Genomic DNA, 20,666 nt, shown 5'->3' on the forward strand with positions numbered 1-20,666 from the left:
AGAAGCCAGGGTATACACACACTGTCCTATACTGGATTGCCTTAGAGCATTACCTCTAAACTCAATCTCCTACAGGTTACTGAGAGGAGACCTATGTCTGGCAATACCTTTTGCACTTCCACAAAACAAACATCATCAGAGCCACTAATCCATGGATTTAAATTTTGCATGTGACATCAATCAGACACGTTGGTGAGAAAGCTGTGTCTTTTGAGATACATGGGCGACCACTGCTCTACCCCAATAGTCAACTCCTCCCTGGTTAGATCTGACCACAGACTAATCACCTTGGAAATCCACATCCCTCCCCCCCAGCAAAGGTAACCACCATGAAAAACTTCTCTAAAGCTAACTTTGGGCTAGAGGTGGCTAACTTCACAACACCCATGCAAATGGAGAATAGTTGCATGACCGCCGAATCATACACCAATGCACTGTACGGACACGTACACAAATGCATGGATCTCGCTATACTCAATAGAACCAAGAACAAACTCTACAACAGAAGGAGGATGCTGAAGTGGAATAATGTGAAGTCCCAAGACTGGAAAATCTCCCTTATCAGCCTCAACAAAAAGTTGAGATCCCTCATCAAATCCTCTAAACCTAACTATGAAAACAGAATTGCAGCAGATAGTAAAGATAACCACAAGGCCTTCTATAGCTATGTAAAGAACCTCCAGGGCAATACCCAAATTTGCTCTGAGCTACTGCATAATGGTACAGAGCCAACAGATATTGCCAATATACTGGCCGACAGATTCAGTGTCAACTCTCCCCTCCCCAAAGGACCAATCACAATACCAGTAGATTGCTAGGCACCCAGTATTACTGCTGCACAGGTTAAAACAGCACTGCCCAAGGCCAAGAATACAGCTTCTATGGGACCTGACAATATCCCTGGCTGTGTTCTACATGAACTACAGAATGAACTGGCACCTCACCTGTGTGCCCTGTTCAATCACAGCCTCACCTCAGGCTTTGTCCCTACTGAATGGCACACTCCTATAGTTATCCCTCTCCAAAAGGAGGAGCAACTACAGACCCTGGGAACTATCGCCCCATTAGCCTGGCAAGTCTGATATGCAAAGTTATGGAATGCATCATCATGGACCTAATAAACAAAGATATAGGGAATCTCCAAAATCTAGATCCCACATAGTTTGGTTTTGTGAAGGGTAGATCATATGCCTGCTCAACTTAGTCGACTTCTGTGAGTCGGTCACGAGCTGTGGATGAGGGCAAGGTGGTTCATACAGCCTACCTTGATCTGGCCAAGGACTTTGATACCATTCCCCACTCAGGAATCATAGAAAACTCACCAAGCTAGGCATCAACCTCTATATCAATAGGTGGGTTGCAAACTAGCTCACAGATAGAACCCACAGTGTGAAAGTAGCTGACTCGAAGTCAGACTGCTGACCAGTCACGAGTGGAGTCATGCAGGCATTGGTCCTGGGTCCTCTCCTGTTTGCTTTCTACTTCTCAGAAGTCCAGTACAACATGAAAGGACTCTGGCTGACAGTTCGCAGATGACTGCAAGTTGGGACCCATTACTAACTCCCAAGTGATGTTGACATCCTACAGGAAGGCCTCACTGAGACAAACAACTGGTGTCAGAACCATGGCCTTAAGCTCAATGCCAAAAAATGTGTCATCATCTCCTTTGGGAAAAATCCAGTTCCTATGAACTACCACATCAATGGTAGTCCACTGAACACAGAAGGTGTTATAAGAGATCTGGGAACACAGGTTGACAGCAAGCTCTCTTTTGACCACCACATTGCCACTGTGGTCAGAAAGTCCTTCTATGTGGCACATCTTATTACTTAGGGTTTTGCATCCAGGAAGAGAGACATCATTGTCTCCTTCTACTCTTCCCTCATAAGGCCAGTCATCGAGTATAATGCCCCATTTGGCATGTACCTCACTAGACACCTGCAACAACTGGAGAGGCAGCAAAAGTCCCTCACAAAGAGGATCATAGGCCTTAAACACTTGTTCTATATGGACAGACTCAAAAAACTACAATTATTCTCTGTCTCATATCGCCTACTTACAGGCGATCTCTGCTTGACTTATAAAGCCATGTCTGAGCCAGCTCTGTTACAAATGCTGCATTTAAAGAAATCCCAATCTCTCCACACCACACGCTCCAGAGACATCAACCTCATTACCACAATTGACAGAATGTGCTGGAGGGACAGGTTCATAACCCAGAGACTGCCCATGCTATGAAACAGACTTCCCATACATGTCAAACAAAGCACCTCACTGACCCTCTTCAAGAGAAATCTTGATGAGTAGATGGGTAACAGAAAAGTCACCCCAGGGATCACTCCAGTGGCTCTACTCGACAGAGGCAATGGAAACTAAGGTTGGTTGGCACGATGCCAGGGTAATCCTATGGGCTAGGGTTGTAAAGGCTCCAGGGCCATTAGTCTAGTATAGACCTATGAACCTATGATACCCATGCTATGGAACAGGCTTCCATACATATGAAGCAGAATACATCCTTAACCCTGTTTAATTGTGATCTTGAACAATGGATGGGAAATTGGAAATTTACCATTGGTCTGGCCTCAATGTCTAACAAACCACCCCAAATAACCCCTAGAAACTTCCCAACTAACATATCCCCTCCCTAATAAACTCTCCTGATAGATCAGGACACTACAGGGTTGGACTTCCTGGCTAGGCTTATAAAGTTCCTGGTGGTCATTAGCCTAGTATATACCCATGAATCAAATAGTATCTGCAGGTTGACAAATTACTCTACAGTAGTTTAGTACAGAATCATAAATTACAACATATACTCTTCTTAGAGAGAAGGATAGATGCGAGCTTAACTTTCACAGTGACTTCTCCGTGAATATATACAGTTATAACAAGTAGCTTTCCTACAATATTACTATCTTCTTTAGGGAAGGCCATCTTAAAAGTAAATCATTACAAGTCTGGCTCGGTGGTGCAGAGGGATACAGCCCTCACTGTGAATTGAGCAACCTGGTTTTGATTAGCAGCACTGACAGAGCTGGGCAGGGATGTAGAGGACTGCAAAGACTTGGCCCACTCACCTCTGTTGGGAGTGGGAAGAGATATGTACACTCTAAGGCACATACAGTGATAAGATTTCCCTGGTGGAGACTACTGACACCACCCACTATGGTTCAGGAGAAGGGGCAACACTATTTGGAGCAAGCAGCTTGCAGAGGTGAGGGGTCATCCTGTACAAAGAGCAGAGTTCCCAAATACTACTCAGTGCATTAACAAGTGCATGTGGGGTTATGTCACACAGGAACCACCCCTAATGGCTGCCTAAATTGATGGCCTTTCCAGCTGGATCTTACAACAGTGATGGAAAATGAATGGGCTGATTGACTGGAAAGGGGTTGATGATCAAAAAACAGGTAAATGGAGCCAAAATGTAACTCAGTGTAGCTGTGTGGCATCTCAAACAGTGCTATAATTCCACTGTGCGAAGAAATCTGAAAACCTTCCAAAATATGACAGTTAGCCTTACACCTATCAAGGGTACTGGACACTTCTGTACTGTCTGTGTAAAGGACAATGGTCTACAACAGTCTAGGACATAAAAAAACAAGATGACTAGGTAAGACGTGTGTGCATATCTTTTTCATGAACATTAATCAAGTATACAGCTGACACAAACATTTTACCACTGTCATTTTGTTATCTCCTTTCTGGAATGAAAACTTCACTTCAGAAGTGGATATATTAAAACATCTATTACACCTTTATAGCCTATATAATGCAACACACAGTTTGATGAAAATAGTATGCTACCTATTAGTCCATCCAACACACAGCAATGTAGCTTGATGTAAACAATTATCAACAGAACTGGAGGAATGGTATAGATGAGTATCATATGACTGTGAAGACCACTGTGTTTTGGAAATGGCAAGCCTTAAAATATGGAGAACTGTCTAGCAGATAGCTCTGTAAAAGGTGGTCAGACCTCCCAAAGCAGCAGCCTTTACACAGTATTCTCGCTTCCAATTACTGTGTTTTGAAGATGTAAATCTCTCTACAGTAACAGAATTCTCAATCTCCACAAGTCAGAAAAAAGGCATTCAGATATTCTAGTGCACACTAAATGTCCAGCAATGGCACACAGGACAAGCTTTGCAATGTTTTACTTTCAGCTACTGCACTTCCTTGTACTTAACAGCTTCCTTGACAACTTGCCATTATAAGCTGTTATCTAGTCAGCACAGAAACAATATACAAAATACCCTCTAAACTGGAATTTGTACTTATGAAAACACCAATGGGTAGCAGAATTACAGAACACACTATAACCTAAATTCTACTTGCGCACTGTATTTTAAAATACTTTAACTGAGATGCCAAGATATTTAGCATTTGTTACAGAAATTAAATCCCCTGGCACTTTCATTCACTATATTACGGCATGAGTAACGAACATCTGACAAATGCATGAATTTATCTCTCTCTCTTTCTCTTTTGATTCCAGTTATTTTACTATGAAGGGTGACCATCTCATAATGATGCTGCAAACAAAATTTTCTCTGTCCACAGATATAGTAGCAATCTTCTTCAAATAACCTGGCAGAGAAAAAATTAAGCTGCTGCTGGCCAGCCATTTCTAACATGTCTAGTCTAAACTTGATTTTTGCCTCTCTCTCTCACTCTCTCTCTCTATATATACATACACACACACACACATTTTTTTTGCTTAGACATTGGTTTTCATAAGTTGTATTTATAATAACAGAGCAAATAGTACAGAGCACATACATATAAATCTTTAAAGAAAAATAAAGATAACAAAAGATAATGCACTGAAATAACGCACCACATTTTCATTTTCAAAGCCTGGAATGTCCCAGTGACACAGGAAGATCTCTCCCAAAATGGGATTGTATGGCTTTTTGGCAACAGAGCCTTTCCTTCCAGCATGGAATGCTGAGAGGTACCATTTCACTACCTGCACCATTCGATCTTTGGGGTCCTTCTGATCTGCAATGCTACAATAAATAAATAAATAAAATTCAAAGTTAGGCACTCAAAATAATTCTGCTATCAACAAGTAAGATGCAGAGGTTACGGCAGCTCCTTAAAGATTTTCCACTTATTCTCAGCACAATTTTGATTCATTGTTATACAGCATCATTTCAAACTCCATCATCATGCAATGTAGCAAAGCTAAACTTTCTGAACAGTAACAAAATCTGCAGCACTCGCTTTAAAAACTTTGGAAAGTACACCATTATAACAAACACAGTACTAATGCCACTTGTATTCATTTGCTTTCATTATTTATTACTCAAAATTTGAGGTAAAACATTGTAGTTGCTATACAGTACTTTCTCTCATTAAGCATCCTACTCAAATTCATAGTACTTTCTAATCAGATTAGTACTTACTGCTAAAGAAACCACAAAAACTGACCAAAACATAGCACTCTGACACTAGAAGACAAAATACCAAAACTGTAAATGAAAAGCAATTCAGCTTTCATAAAATTAAGGATTACATTTCTATAAACTTTCTCCTCACTGGCCAGTACTCTTGGGTCCGGTGAATAATTTGCTTGCTATTGCAACATATTTATCACTTCATGACAAACTGTTGATAATAATAATATGTTTAATAGTTTCACAAAGATTGAATCATTACATGTAAACTGAAAAATGATTATTTGCCATGGTTTCACATTATGATCATATTCAGACCACTATGGGGACTATATTCATATCCAAGTTTCATTATAGAGAGATGGGGACATATCAATATCCACAAGTGTAATGGACATCAGTTGAGTACGACTACCCTGTGTTTCTAAAGGTTAGCCAAACAGTCCACTTATGCCGTGCTGATGAGGTCATACAAAGTCTGAAGCATGTATGTCCACAGTTAATGGGGTTTGGCTTTATTGGCCTAAATGTGTCCATTAACAGACTTAAAAAGAAAAAAAGTCATGGACATTTGGAACTGCCATATAGCTGAAACATTTGGTGACCTTAAGGGGTCATTTGCACCTATAAAAATCTTGATGATTGGATGGGAAATAAGAAATTCACCCCGGGCATCACTTCTGTGGCTCTGCTTGACAGGGGCACAGGAAAATAATTTTCTTGGGTGGTGAAAGCCAGGGTACCTTTTTGGCTAGGGTTATACAGGCCCTAGGACCAATAGCCTAGTATGTATCCATGAACCTATGAACCTATATCCCATTATTCTGTTTTGCAAGAAGATTTAAGGACGTACACAGTGAAAACTCTAGCTTGACTAGGATTTTCTTGTAGTTTTTTTTTACTAATTAAAGAAAGTACAGTTATGTACACTTACCATAAATGTAGATGTTCGAGTGTATTCACTGTTGCAGTCATTACATTTGGGTTATCTGCTTGCAGGTTGCCCTCAGTCGGCCTGATTAACAAAGTCTTGGGTCCTGCGTCAGTTGCTCTCCCTTCTACAATGATGTCAGGGGTATAAAACATGCAGCCGATGCCATTACATCAGTTTTTCTTGCCCCAGATGTCAGGTGCCCCCCTAATGGGAAGCAATTAAACATAAAAGCACAAAGATATACCTCCAACAAAAAAGCAAATACACCAAAAAGGCTTTTAGGCATTGTAAAGGTAAATAGAGGTATAGCCAAAAGAAGTTAGGGGGCTGGAGGGAGGGTAACCAGGAGTGCAACAGTGAATACACTCGAATATCTACATATATGGTAAGTGTACACAACTGCACTATGTTCTTCGTGTTTCACTGTTGCAGTCATTACATTTGGGTAGATTCCCAAAGCTATGGTAGGGAGGAGGAGTTTAGATAGCATTAGGGCCAGCTATAAGGCCCTGTAAGACTGCAGTGGCAAAGCCAGCTCTGGATTTAGAGAAAATTGGCAAATGATAATGCATGGTGAAAGTATGTACAGAACTCCAGGTAGCAGCTTCTAGGATGTCCCTGGTAGGGACAACTCTGAGAAAGGCTGTAGAGGTAGACGCAGCCCTGGTGGAGTGAGGTCTGATCCCCTGGGGGACAGGTTTTCCATGGTGCTTACAGCAGAAATGAATGCAATGGCTTATCCATTTAGAAATGATTTGCTTTGAAATAGCCTTCCCCTCTACCCCTGCAGCAAATGCTACCAGCAGTTGTTCACATTTCCTTTGAGGTTTAGTCCTGTCCAAGTAGAATCTAAGTTGTCTGTGCACATCTAAGGAATGCAGCATCCGTTTCCCTTATTCTGTGGATTGGGAAAGAAGGTTGGCAAATGAATGGTCCGATTAAGAGCCACACTGGATATCACCTTGGGCATGAAGGATGGATTGGTTCTGAGGGACCCCTGTCCGTATGAAAGATGATGAAAGGCTCCACTGCCATAAGGGCCTGCAATTCAGATACCCTTCTAGCTGAAGTGACTGCTAAAAGGAAAGTTGTTTTCCAAGAAAGAAATTTTAAGTCTGCAGTAGCAGCTGGCTCGAAAGGAGGTAGAGTGAGTTTCTCCAAGACAAAGTTAAGGTCCCAGGCTAGGGTTGGAGCTCTCCTGGGTGGTCTCAAATTTTTGGCCCCTCTAAGGAATTGCTTGAGCAGTGAATGAGAGAAGAGGGGAGGTTCTGTGTTATAATGAGCTGAAATGGCTGAGGCATGGATTTTAATGGAGGAAAAAGACAGGCCCTTGTGAAGCATCTCAGTTAAGTATTGTAAAATCTTAGGTAAACTGGGCACTGCTGTGCTCATCCCTTGAGACTGGTTCCAGGCACAGAATCTTTTCCATTTTTCAGCATAAGATTTTCTAGTACTAGGCCTACTTGCCTCTAAGATGATATCCATCACAGGTTTGCTGAAGGATGGTAAAGAGATTAAGTAATTAGCCAGGCTGCAAGGTTCACTGTTGGAAGCGGAGGGTGCAGAATCTGGTTCTCCTGCTGCGAGAGCAGGGAAGGAGTCTGAGGCAGGTTCCATGGAGATAACCATGACACACTGCGCAGGAGGGGGTACCAGTGTTGGCGCGGCCAGTCTGGAGCAATAAAAATCATCCCTGGTTTGTCCTGTTTGATTTTTAGTAGTACTTTGGAGAGTAGAGGCAGAGGGGGAAGGCATAGACTGATAGGTTTTTCCATTTGAAGGACAGAGCATCCACTTTCCAGGCTTGTTTGTGGGGAGTCCTTGTGCAAAATGTGTCCAACTGGTAATTCTGGGGAGAGGCAAACAGGTATATATCTGGGCTCCCCCATTTGCTTGTCAACATGTTGAAAAGCCTTGGTTCCAGTTTCCACTCATGTGGGTCCATGAGGTTTCTGCTTAGTCCATCTGCCAGTGTATTTAACTTTCCAGGCAGGAAGTGAGCTTGTAGGTGCACTTGGTAGTTCAAGGCTGAGTTCCACAATGCCATGGCTAGTCTGCAGAGGGGGTAAGAATGTGTACCCCCCTGCTTGTTTATGTACCACATAACAGTGGTGTTGTCCGTCTTTACCATTAGTTGTCCTGGAAGAATGTGGTCCTTGAAGGCTGTCAGAGCATTCTGTACAGCTAACATTTCTTTTTGACTGATATGCAGGTGCATTTGACTTGGGTTCCATTTGCCCTGAATGCACTTCCCTGCCAGGTGAGCCCCCCATGCATAGTCCGATGCATCTGTTGTTAGGGTTTGTGCGGCAGGGGGTGGTGTGAAAGGTAGTCCCTTGTTTTGGTGGTAGGCCTCTGCCCACCAAAGGAACTCTAGGTGTAGGCAAGGTATGATAGGAATCATTGTTTCTAGGTCTTGAGAATGTTGACACCATAGGCTTTTTAGATACCACTGTAGTTTCCTCATATGCAGTCTTGCATATGGAATGAGAAGAATGCAGGAGGCCATGAACCCCAAGGCTTGCAGTATTTGTCTTGCAGATAGCAGGGTTTTTGTGGCCACTTGTTTGAAGTAGGTTGTCAAATGAATTTGCTTTTCTGGCGTGAGGTAAGCCATCTGGGAAGTTGTATTCAAGCTTGCTCCCAGGAATATAATTTGTTGACAGGGTACCAGGTGTGATTTCTTTTCATCTATGGTGTACCCCAGATAAGTTAGAACCCTTTTTACAAAAGCCAGATGATTCATAAGTATGTCCTGGCTTTCTGCCTGAATTAGACAATCGTCCAGATATGGGTATATCTGAATATTACTTTGCCTGCAAAATGCAATAACTGGAGCTAGGCACTTTGTGAATACCCTGAGCGCAGTAGATAAGCCAGAGGGCAGTGCAGAGAACTGATAGTGTGTGTAGCCTGCTTTGAAGCGTAGGTATCTTCTGCAAGATTCCCTGATTGGGATGTGCAGGTATGCTTCTTTTAAATCTAGTGTTGCCAACCAGGCATCTTTGCCTAGCATAGGAAGTAATTGGTGAAGAATCAGCATCTTGAATTTTGGAATCTCCAAAAAGATGTTTAGAGTACTCAGGTCCAGGATAGGACGCCATGAATTGTCTTTTCTGGGTACTAGGAAAAGTCGAGTAGAAACCTTGTCCCTTTTCCTCTTCTGGTACCAGTTGAATAGCCCCCATGCTTAAGAGAGGAAGTGCCTGTTTTTGGGCCTCTGCCCACTGATTTGGGGGTAGGTCCAGCCACCCACTTGGTGATGGCAACGTGTGGAAGTGAAATCTGTATCCCTGGGACACTATATTTAAAACCCATTTGTCCTGGCTAATGAGTTCCCAATTCTTTGCATGAAGAGCAATCTTTCCCCCAAAGGGGCAGTCAGTTGATAAGTGCTTGGAAATTTAAAAGGAAGTCAATGAGACAGTTTACCATAGGGGGGAGTCTTATTATTCCCAGACTTGGAAGTGGAGGCCCCCCCACTGCTTACTTCTGTGGGTCCCCTGGGACTGAAACCTGGGTTTTTTGCTGTGTCTGGGTTTGGCTTGAGAAGACCTGGAAGGGGCTGGAAGGACCAATTCTTAGAGGGCCAGTGCCTACTAAATCTAGGAGGCTGAACTTGTAAAAAATCCTTAATAGTTTGTATAGATTTAGCTTTATCTTCCATCTTTTTAAGAACTTCCTCAGTCTTGTTGCCAAACAGGCGGTCCTGATTTAAAGGAGCATCCAACAATTTAGCTTTAACATGATCAGGCAAAGATCGCTCTTTAAGCCAAGCATGCCTTCTGAGCACAGACCCAGTAACAGCAGCCCTACAAGAGGCCTCTAATAAATCAAAACCACATTGCAAAGTGTTTTCCAACTTGTTCGGCAGAATGCATTAAATCCTGTAATTCTTTATTTTCCACACAGTCAGGAATCAACATAATTTTCTGTTTAAGCAGTCCAATAACATGTTGCTGAAATTTTAACATATGAAACTGGCAGTTTAAAGCCCTAATGGCCAAGGTTGCATAAGTGTACACCTTCTTACCCCATCTATCCAGCACCCTGGAGTCTCTATCAGAAGGGGTAGGATTTTTAGCAGTAGAAGCCTTAATGCCCTTGGGCCCCTGTGAAATAGTCTCTGGATCTGCAATAGGATTTTTGAAAAGGAACTTGTGGGACTCAGGGACCCTGTAGTATCTGTCAGGTTTTCTGGGAGCAGGAGGCAGGGAATCAGGTGCCAAACTAGATTCCGAGAAAGCATCATCAACAATGTCTAGTACAAGAGGAATAGCTAAAGGCCTATGCTGAGGTAGGAGAAGGAAATCCCTAAGCCTCTTTTTTGAATCAGAAAAATCCTGGCTTTCCCAGTGGAAATGCTCCCTTAGAGTATGTAAGGTTTCCCCAAAAGAAAAATCCTCAGGAGGAAAAGCAGAGGGAATAGAGTCCTCTACATCAGAATCCTCATAAGTAGGTAAGGATAAATCCAGATAATCAGAAGAGTCAGAAAAAACAGAATTCTGATCAGAAGATTCATAATCAACCTCAGGCCTAGGCCTCTTACAAGGGGGGGGGGGGGGTTTGGCCACCCCTGATTAGAGTTATTAGATCTTCAGCCATTCTTATCATTTGTTTTTTATGCATAGAGGCCTGAGCATGTGGCCTGGGCGTCGTTTTTTTTAGACATGGATCGAGATTTAGGCCTAAGTAATGAAGGAGGCGTCGATTTAATATGCAAGTCCGTAGGCTTGAATACACCCTCAGAAGCCGGTGCCTGCACAGCGGCTTTGGACCCATCCAAGGTAGAGACATCCGCGGGTTCCATAGCTGAAGCATCTCGCGGCATACCAGACTCCGAATGGGTCTCAGTAGAGGCCTGTGAATCAGAAGTAGCAGGTATCAGGGGCTGCGAAAGCACCTCACTGAGTATCGGCGAACTGGTGACTGGCTTAGGAGAAGCGTCATCAGCAGTTTTGGACCTCGGCAGCCTGTCTCTGTCTTTATCTTTGCGTTTTTTCTGAATCCCGGCAGTTGGATGGCTAACCGACAACATTTCTGGATAATTAAACCGAGAACTGAAATATTTAGAGGCAAAAATATACCGATGGATAGTGCGCTGATTAAATAAAGCACAAAACTGACAACAAGGTACGTCGTGGTTATGGGCCTAGGCAAGGAATACAGTACGAATGAAAATCTTTATGAGGTATTTGCTTTCCACAAGTAATGCAATTATTAACTTTTACTGACATCGGTACGGAGCAAGAAAAATTTCCCCAACTGGATACTTAGCTTTAGTTAAAGACTTTGGTTCTGAAACTCAAAAATGAAAATTTCAGGAGTTGGCCAACAGCCACTTGCGAACTGCTTCTGCTTCGGGCACCGCACGGCAAGAAAGACTGATGTAATGGCGTCGGCTGCATGTTTTATACCCCTGACGACCTGACATCATGGAAGAAGGGACAGCAACTGACGCAGGACCCAAGGCTTTGTTAATCAGGATCACTGAGGGCAACCTGCAAGCAGATAACCCAAATGTAATGACTGCAACAGTGAAACACGAAGAACATCAGTGGGAAGAAATTCACGAATGGAATTCTGAAACTCACTGTAATATTTTTAAACATTTTTGCAGGGTAGCTTTGTCTCCCTGAACTCATCACACTTCTCTTTAAGTACACTAATACAGATTAGATAACCTTAGAGCAGCAATGGTAAATTATAACTGTGCTAGAACTTGCCACAACTGTTGATATTTGTGTATGTTCACTGTTACAGTAATGATCATGCTTGGGACTAAAGCCCAATTTCCAGCCTGACTTCCACAGCTTTTCACTCCTGTCTCTCTCTCTCTGTCTCTGGGACAGGTAGATGCCCTCCAACCTTGATGCCAGCACATTTCTGGTATAAGAGGGTCATTCAACTATGCCATCTTTAGTTCTTTCTTGCCCTTTCAGCTACAGGAGTCTGGGCAGAGACCAGAGTAAGAGCAGCCCAGGTTGCCATGCCTTCAAGAATAGCACATGAAAAAGAAGGACCCTCAAAGCTGCTTCTCCAGATATTAATTCAGCTGGTGGGGATAAAAGAGGGAAGATAACAAGATAGGCGACCGGATACTCCACCCCTCAATCTCAGAATGCTGAGATAAAAGGAAGAAAAGGTGCAGAGGGAATGAAATATTACTACAAAGTGAAGACACATCTATGCTGATCGTACTGTTTGGCAGCAGTAATAACATGGCTCTACATCTAATGTCCACATTACAATGTTTGGAGACTATGTCGATATATGACCAGGAAAAGCTGCTTCTAAGATGGTCTGGGAACTCATCCCTTTACAAAAGGCAGGAGGCCGCTATAACTCTTGTAAACGAGGACCTCACATGCCTTAAGTCTGGTCACCGAAGGAGTTAAAGATGCAGATGCTGTCAGTGAGCCATTTAGGTTTGGCCTGTTTAGAGACAGAACTGCTCTCCCTAATTTTTGCAAAAGATAAAGAAAATGGTATGATCTCATTTCTCTTTTAGTTCTTTCAATGTAAAAGTTGCCTGAGCACATTCAGGGTAAGTCATATCAAAACCACTCCTTGTTCTATCCAGTAGACTAGAACACAGGGAGATTTAACAGCCTGACTTAGAGAAAGTTCTGTTGCCACTCTGGGCATGACAATAATACAAGTGCAGAGTGCCAGCCTATCTTTGTAGAAGACTGCTATACACTGAAGAACAGGCAATAATTTAATATTGTCACATAATGTGCACTGAATGCTATAAATAGATTTGCACACCTACTTTGATATACAGTTTTTAAAAGTCAGGCTAAGATAATCAATGCCACGACCTTGTTGAATGTGTAACTAAATGTTTTATATAAGAACCAAGAACAGCAACAGAATGCAAACTCAAGTCAATACAAAATTCATGCTGACATAAACAAGGACTGGATAAAATGTACAAGAGAAGAACTTTTGTGGCAAGTAGCAATAGAAAAAGCTTATATATGACAATTCCATCTGGTTGGTGACAGAGAACACAAGAAACTTTGGACACTCTTTTATATGGAAATGTGCTGATAATAGCTTTTCTTCTCATTGTACATAATTTGTTTTAGGTCTCTACAAACTGTGCTTAATTTATAGTTTATAATACTTTGATTTTCTGCTTCTAGTTTCAGAGTAAATTATATTTTGCCTCCTATAACAGCTACTAGATGCATATAGTATGTAAACAGCATTATTACAATAAATCTTGGTGTCAGCTAATCTGAAAGTATTAAAACTGCACTTTTACTTCAAAGATGGGGAAGGCTTGTATGTACATGAGGGTCAACAGTTCTAATATCCTTCTGGCAGATGTAACGGCTATTAAAATAAAGGCAGTTTTCTGGATCTAGTATTTCAGGGGGTGAAATAGCAGTGGCTCTAAAAGGTACTAGTTATCTCCTCAAACACACAACTGGGTTCCCATTACAGATAATTTTCTTTGTGGGGTTGAGACATATAACATCCCTTAAGAAACTATTATTAGTGATAAACAATAAAGGGGATCCCACATCACAGAGGCTGAAACTGCAGGGACATTGAGGTTCAATGAGGCATAAGACAATCCTGATTTATAAAGTTCTGCTATGTATTTGAGGATCATGATTACTGACGTTGAACCAAGGTTCTGACCCTCTCTGAGGCATTTAAGGGAGAATCTTTTCTGTTTTGCTAAGTATGCTTTCTTTGTACTTGGTTTTCTAGTCTACCTTAAAAAAGAAACCACATCTTCATCAAACAAGCAATTAAAGGAAGTGAGAGAAGAAAAGGCACATACTCAGCAAACCTACTTAAAAAGGGTAAGAACTAGCTCATGTAATCTGTCAGCTTTTAAGGTCTTCAGACTAGGGTCTATAAGTGACCTTTTGTTTTTGGCTTAAGAGGTTCACAACAATTTTACTATACCCAGTTGGAGGGAGAACCAGTTCTTGGCTAAAAGGGAGCTACGAATAGCATTTTGGCTTGTCCTCCTTTATCTTCTATATCACCCTGACAAGACAGAGTGGAGAAAATGTACATAGGAACAGAACTGCTGAGAATATGCCCTCTTTCCCCTTTATTTGCATTATATTTAGAACCACTGGCAAAGAAAAAATGGACCCAGCAATTAAAGTATATAATGGGTATGGCAGCCAAGGAAAGTTGGTTTTATCTGCAGATGATGACATTTTATACCGGATAAAACCATAAAGGGACATTTCAGTATGCAGAACATTCTAGACAGTTTCAAGTCTTTTTGGGATACAAAATTAATGAAGATAAAACAACATCAATAGCTGTTAACTATGTTCACACATACAAAATGGTTCATCAATACCAATATTTATGGGGACATAATAAAATGTACTTAAGAGTATGGATTAAAAAGGATTCTGTTATGGCAGCTAAGGATATGTGAGAAAAGACTAAACAAACAAACAATACAAAAAATAAGAACTTGGAAGCACTGTTTTATCACTATGGATAGCAAGATACAAGCAGTGAAAAAGTTTTCAGTCCCTTTAGTTTTTTTTATAAAGACTTGAAGGGTTTTATCTGGGAGGGCAAGAGTCCAAGTCTCAAATGGGATATGTTGATTCTGCCAACAGAACAAGATGGTTTGAGATTACCTGATTTGAAGGGGTATTTCAGAGCTACACAGTTAAGACTCCAATATATAGTACAACCTGAAAGTTATAATTCAAAGGGGAAAGGGAGGATCATAACGAAATGCAGGAAGTTCAAGAAAAGTACAGTTTTGTACCTACCATAAATGTAGATGTCAGATAGGAATGCATCTGCAGTCCTTACAAATGGGTTGTCCTGTCGTCAGGCAGCCCTTCGGTCGGCCGGATTCCAAGGTCTGGGTCTGGCCTCGGCTGGTGTCGCACTTCACCCGACGTCACAGCTGCAGTTCTTCGGGTATAAAGGCATCAGCAGACGCCATTTTCCTCAGTGTTTCTTGCCCCAGATGCCAGGTGCCCTCTTGGAAGGCTAAATTTGGATAAATGCCAATGATTCCAAATAGTAGAGAGCAAACACACAAAATAAGCATGTATGTACATATATACAAACAAATACACCATAATAGATTCCCCCAGCTAGCTATAAGATGGGCAAATACCCTAGGAGCACCACAGAGGGGAAGGCGGGTGGGTAATCCTGACTGCAGATGCATTCCTATCGGACATCTACATTTATGGTAGGTACAAAACTGTACTATGTCCTTCAAGGATGCATCTGCAGTCCTTACAAACGGGTAGAATACCATAGCCAAACTGGGGGAGGTGGAAAAATAAAGTTATGGTGTAGTTAGGATCCCTTGCAAAACAGCAGTGGCAAAACCTGCTCGGGATCTAGAGTATAAAGGTAAATTATAATGCTTGGCAAATGTATGCACGGAGCTCCAAGTAGCAGCCTCTAAAATGTCCTTGGTAGCCACTCCTCGTAAGAAGGCTGTGGTAGTGGCTGTAGCCCTTGTAGAGTGAGGCCTGATGTTCTCTGGAGTTTTCTTTCCATGGTAGGAGTAACAAAATCTAATGCAATTTCCTATCCACTTGGAGACTGTCTGTTTTGAAATTGCTTTTCCTTCCCTTCCTGTTGCATATGCTACCAGTAGCTGGTCAGTTTTTCTATTGCCCTTGGTCCTGTCCAGGTAGTAGCGTAATTGTCTATGTACATCCAAGGTATGCAGCAGTCTTTCTCCCCTGTTCTGTGGGTTGGGGAAGAATGTAGGTAGGTGGATAGCCTGATTTAAAGAAACTCTGGAGACCACCTTAGGCATAAAGGAAGGATTTGTTCTCATGGACACTCTATCTTGATGGAAGATCAGGAAGGGTTGTACTGCCATTAATGCCTGAAGTTCAGATACCCTTCTTGCTGAAGTGATTGCCAGCAGGAAAGCAGTCTTCCATGATAAGTATTGCAATTCTGCTGTTGCTGCTGGTTCGAAAGGAGGAAGTGTCAATTTTTCTAGCACAAAGTTCAAGTCCCATGCTGGTAATGGTGGCTTCCTAGGAGGCTTTACATTTTTAATTCCTCTCAGAAACTGTCTGAGCAGAGGATGTGAGAAGACAGGAGGATCCAAGTCATATTCTGCTGAAATAGCTGATGCATGAATCTTGATGGAGGAATAGGACAGGCCTGTGTGGAAGAGCTCTGCCAAGTATTCCAGGATGTTGGCTATGTTTACCAGTGACACATCTTCTCCTTTTGCAGTACTCCAAATGAGATATCTTTTCCATTTTGCTGAATAATTATTTCTTGTTGAGGGTCTGCGAGCCTCAAGGATAATGTCTTTAACACTTTGGGATAAATTTGGGTTAATTGGTGTTATGCAATGTTCCAGGCTGTCAGCTGCAGAGTTTTCAGGTTTGGATGCAGATTGTTGTAGTTGTTCTGTGTTAACAGCAAGGGAACCAGGGGTAGTAGCCATATTTGTTCCCGAGACATGCTCCTCAGTAATGGGTACCAATGTTGCCTTGGCCAGTCTGGAGCTATCAGAATGATCCTTGGACGGTCCTCTTTGATCTTCAATAGCACCTTGTGCATCAAAGGAAGTGGTGGGAATGCATATGCTGTCAGGTTTTTCCAACTGAAGGATAGGGAGTCCACCTTCCAAGCAAGTGGGTGGTACGTCCTTGTGCAGAATTTCTGTAGTTGGTGATTGCGTGGGGATGCAAATAAGTCTATTTCTGGGAGCCCGCATTTTCTTGTAATGGTTTTGAAGATGTCTGGATGCAGCATCCATTCGTGGGCATCCGTGGTAGTCCTGCTTAATATGTCTGCTAGAATGTTTTCTTTTCCTGGTACAAAAATTGCTTTTAACTGAATGTTGTAGCTCAGGGCCACATTCCAGAGGTCCAGTGCCATCCGGCAAAGAGGATACGAATGTGTGCCTCCCTGTTTGTTGATGTACCACATAACTGTGGTGTTGTCTGTCCTTATCATCAATAGACCTTGTTGGAGGAATGGTCTGAATGTCTGAATTGCCAGTTTTACTGCCAGCATTTCCTTTAGATTTATGTGTAGGTGCAGCTGGTCTTGAGTCCATAAGCCTTGTATGCACTTGTCCAGCATGTGTGCCCCCCAACCGAGGTCTGAGGCGTCTGTCGTGATGGTTTGGCTTGGTTGAGTACTGTGGAAGGGCAATCCTGTGTTTGATTGACAAGCCTGAGCCCACCATAGGAATTCTTGCTTCAGGCATGGAATAATTGGAATCTGGGTTTCTAAGCTGTGCTTGTGGAATCTGGGTTTCTAAGCTGTGCTTGTGTTGAGACCATAAATTCCTTAGGTACCACTGTAGTTTTCTCATATGCAGTCTGGCATGAGGAACCAATATTATGCAGGATGCCATGAAGCCCAAGGCTTGCAGTACTTTTCTTGCTGTCAGATGGTTCTGCTTTGTTAAAGCCAAGAAGTACAGAGGTAGCTGCTCCTGTTTTTCTACTGTTAGGAATGCCATTTGCTTTGATGTGTCCAACTCTGCACCCAAAAAGGTTATTCTCTGGGATGGTATCAGTCTTGACTTTTTTATATTGACTGTGTATCCCAGGGCTTGTAGCAGGTAAATGACCCTTTGTAAGTCTTCTGCTAGCTTGTTTTTGTTGTCCGCTTGTATCAGGCAGTCGTCCAAGTAGGGGTAGATTTGGATTCCCTGAAGCCTGCAATGAGCAATTACTGATGCCAGGCATTTCGTGAACACTCTGGGCGAAGTAGATAAGCCAAAGGGCAATGCTGAGAATTGATAATGCTCTGATCCTGCAAGAAATCTGAGGTATCTTCTGCAGTTTGGTCATATGGGGACGTGCAGGTATGCCTCCTTGAGATCTAGAGTCACCAGCCAAGACTCCTTGCCCAGCATGGGAAGAAGCTGCTGTAGGGTCAGCATTTTGAATTTTGGAACAATGAGGAATGTGTTTAAAGCGGACAGGTCGAGAATAGGTCTCCATTTGCTCTCTTTTCTTGGTACCAGGAAGAGTCTGGAGTAAAATCCCTTTCCTTGCTCCATAGATGGTACCTTTTCTACAGCTCTCATCCTTAATAATTGGGATATTTGTTTTAGAGCTTCTGTCTTTTGATTTGGAGGTAGGTTTGGCATTCCTCTCTTCCCTGGTAGAGTATGGAAGTGAAACCTGTAACCTTGGTCTATTGTCTGTAAAATCCACTTGTCTCTTGTGATGTAATGTCAGTTTGTTGAAAATAAGGCTAGCTTCCCGCCTAAGGGTGCTTGTAGTTGTTCCCTGGTAGGCGGTGCCAGAGCCAAGTCACTGTGATTGACCTGTAGTTGTGGTGGTGGCTGTGTCTGTGGCTGTGCCTCGCTGGTTGTTGCCCTGCCACTGGCGTCCTCTGTAGGCACCCCTGGATTGGCTTCTGCCTCTTGAACGCCTATTCCTGCCTCTCTGAGTTCTGGAGGAGTCTGGAAAGGACCAATTATTGGAGGGCCAATTCCTGCTAAACCTCGGAGGTTGGACCTGTAAGAAATCTTTCACTGTTTGGACAGATTTTGCCTTCTCTTCCATCTTCTTCAGCACTTGTTGTGCAGGAGAGCCAAACAAATTGATCTTATCCATAGGAGCATCTAATAGTTTTGATTTGACATGGTCTGGTAAGGCCTGTTCTTTTAACCATGCATGCCTTCTGATGACTGTGCCGGTCATGGCTGATCTAAAGGAAGCCTCCAGTGCATCATAGCCGCATTTTAAGGAATGGTTACTGACTTGTTGAATGTTATGTACCATTTCCTGCACATATTTTTGTCTACTGTTTCATCCGAGGACACTTTTTTGGTTAACTGGTCTAGCAAAAATTCTTGATACTGCATCATGTGAAATTGACAGTTCAAGGCCCTAGCTGAAAGAGTAGCAGAAGTGTAAACTTTTTTACCCCATCTCTCTAAGGATCTGGATTCCCTTTCAGAGGGAGGAGGTTCTTGGCAGAGGTAGCTGCTACAGCCTTAGGTCCTTGGGAGATAGTCTCTGGATCTGCAAAGGGAGCCTTATACAAGTGGTAATGGGTGTCCGGGACCCTGTAGTATCTATCGGGCTTAACAGGGGCCGGAGGCAGAGAATCAGGAGCAGTACAAGCATCATTAAATGCATCATCTACAACAGAAAGAACTGGAGGTATGGCTAAAGGCCTATGTTGTGGTAAATGCAGAAAAGTTCTAAGCCTTTTTCTGGAATCTGAAAAATCCTGGCCCTGCCACTGAAATTGTTCCCTCATAGCATGCAAGGTTTCCCCAAAAGAAAATTCCTCAGGCGGAGAGGCAGAAGGGATGGACTCTTCAGCATCAGAGTCTTCATAAGGGGAGTACGGAGCCTCTGGAGGGTCTGTATCATTTGAATCACCAGAGGAATCATCTGTAGACACTGGCTCAGGGGGCTCTGCTCTAGGCCTCTTCTCTGGAGGCGGGTGAGAGGCCCTGTCTGGTTGAGGTTGGGATCCTCGGATTAAAGAAATGAGATCCTCTGCTAAACTAAGCATTTGTGAACTAGAGCTAGGCCTGTGAGAGGGGGGCTTAGCAGGCACAGATTTAGTAGCTTTAGCTGCTTTAGCCCTGGCAAAGGCCTTAATGGACATGGCTGCAGGTGGCCTAGCAGCTCCACATGCAGGGGTTGAAATATCCAAGGGAATAGTGTCTGATAATTCCTGAGAAACTGCAACAGCAGGTGGGATTTCAGAAGCCGATTCCACGAGGTTGGAAGAGGCCTCGGTAGAAGGAAAGTTTTCGGCTGAAGGAAGAACCGCTTGCTCGGTTTCAGTCGAAACCGAGACACTCGCGGTTGGCTTAACCGCGGTTTCGGCCGAAACCGCGGACTGCGATTGTCGGTCCTTTTCCTTGCGTTTTTTAGATATCTGTGAAGTCGGAGGATCCGATGGCATAATATAAGCAAAATCGGAGCCGAAAAACTCCTCAGCAAATTCCGACCGACGTCTAAGCGTCCGCCGGTTAAAAGAAGCACAGGCTAGACAAGCTGCGACGTCGTGGTCTGGGCCTAGACAAGGTAAGCAGTAAGAGTGGAAATCTTTATGAGGTATTTGTTTCCCACAAGTTAAACAGTTATTCACTTTTTCTGACATCGGCTGAGGCAAGAAAGAGTCCCCAACGGGGTACTTAGCTTTTTAGAAGTCTTCGTAGTAGTATTCGGTAGTAGTAATCTCTGGTTCCGACCGACCGGCACTTGCGAACAGCTTCTGCTTCGGGCGCCACGCGGCAAGAAAGACTGGGGAAAATGGCGTCGGCTGATGCCTTTATACCCGAAGAACTGCAGCTGTGACGTCGGGTGAAGTGCGACACCAGCCGAGGCCAGACCCAGACTTTG

General features: G+C 43.0%; 1 protein-coding gene across 6 annotated transcripts in view; it reads right to left on the reverse strand.

The window, feature by feature from the left end:
• The window catches only part of OSBPL9 (oxysterol binding protein like 9), a 2,070,592-nt gene that overhangs the window by 278,555 nt on the left and 1,771,371 nt on the right, over positions 1–20,666 (reverse strand). For all 6 annotated transcript variants that reach the window (XM_044086075.1, XM_044086074.1, XM_044086077.1 and 3 more), the window contains one exon: positions 4,844–5,015. In XM_044086075.1, coding sequence (XP_043942010.1) covers positions 4,844–5,015 — 172 coding nt within the window. The remainder of the gene's footprint in view (positions 1–4,843; positions 5,016–20,666) is intronic.

Source organism: Protopterus annectens, chromosome 10.part0 (assembly GCF_019279795.1).
Source record: "Protopterus annectens isolate FY-2018-M chromosome 10.part0, PAN1.0, whole genome shotgun sequence".
Classification (NCBI taxonomy): domain Eukaryota; kingdom Metazoa; phylum Chordata; order Ceratodontiformes; family Protopteridae; genus Protopterus; species Protopterus annectens.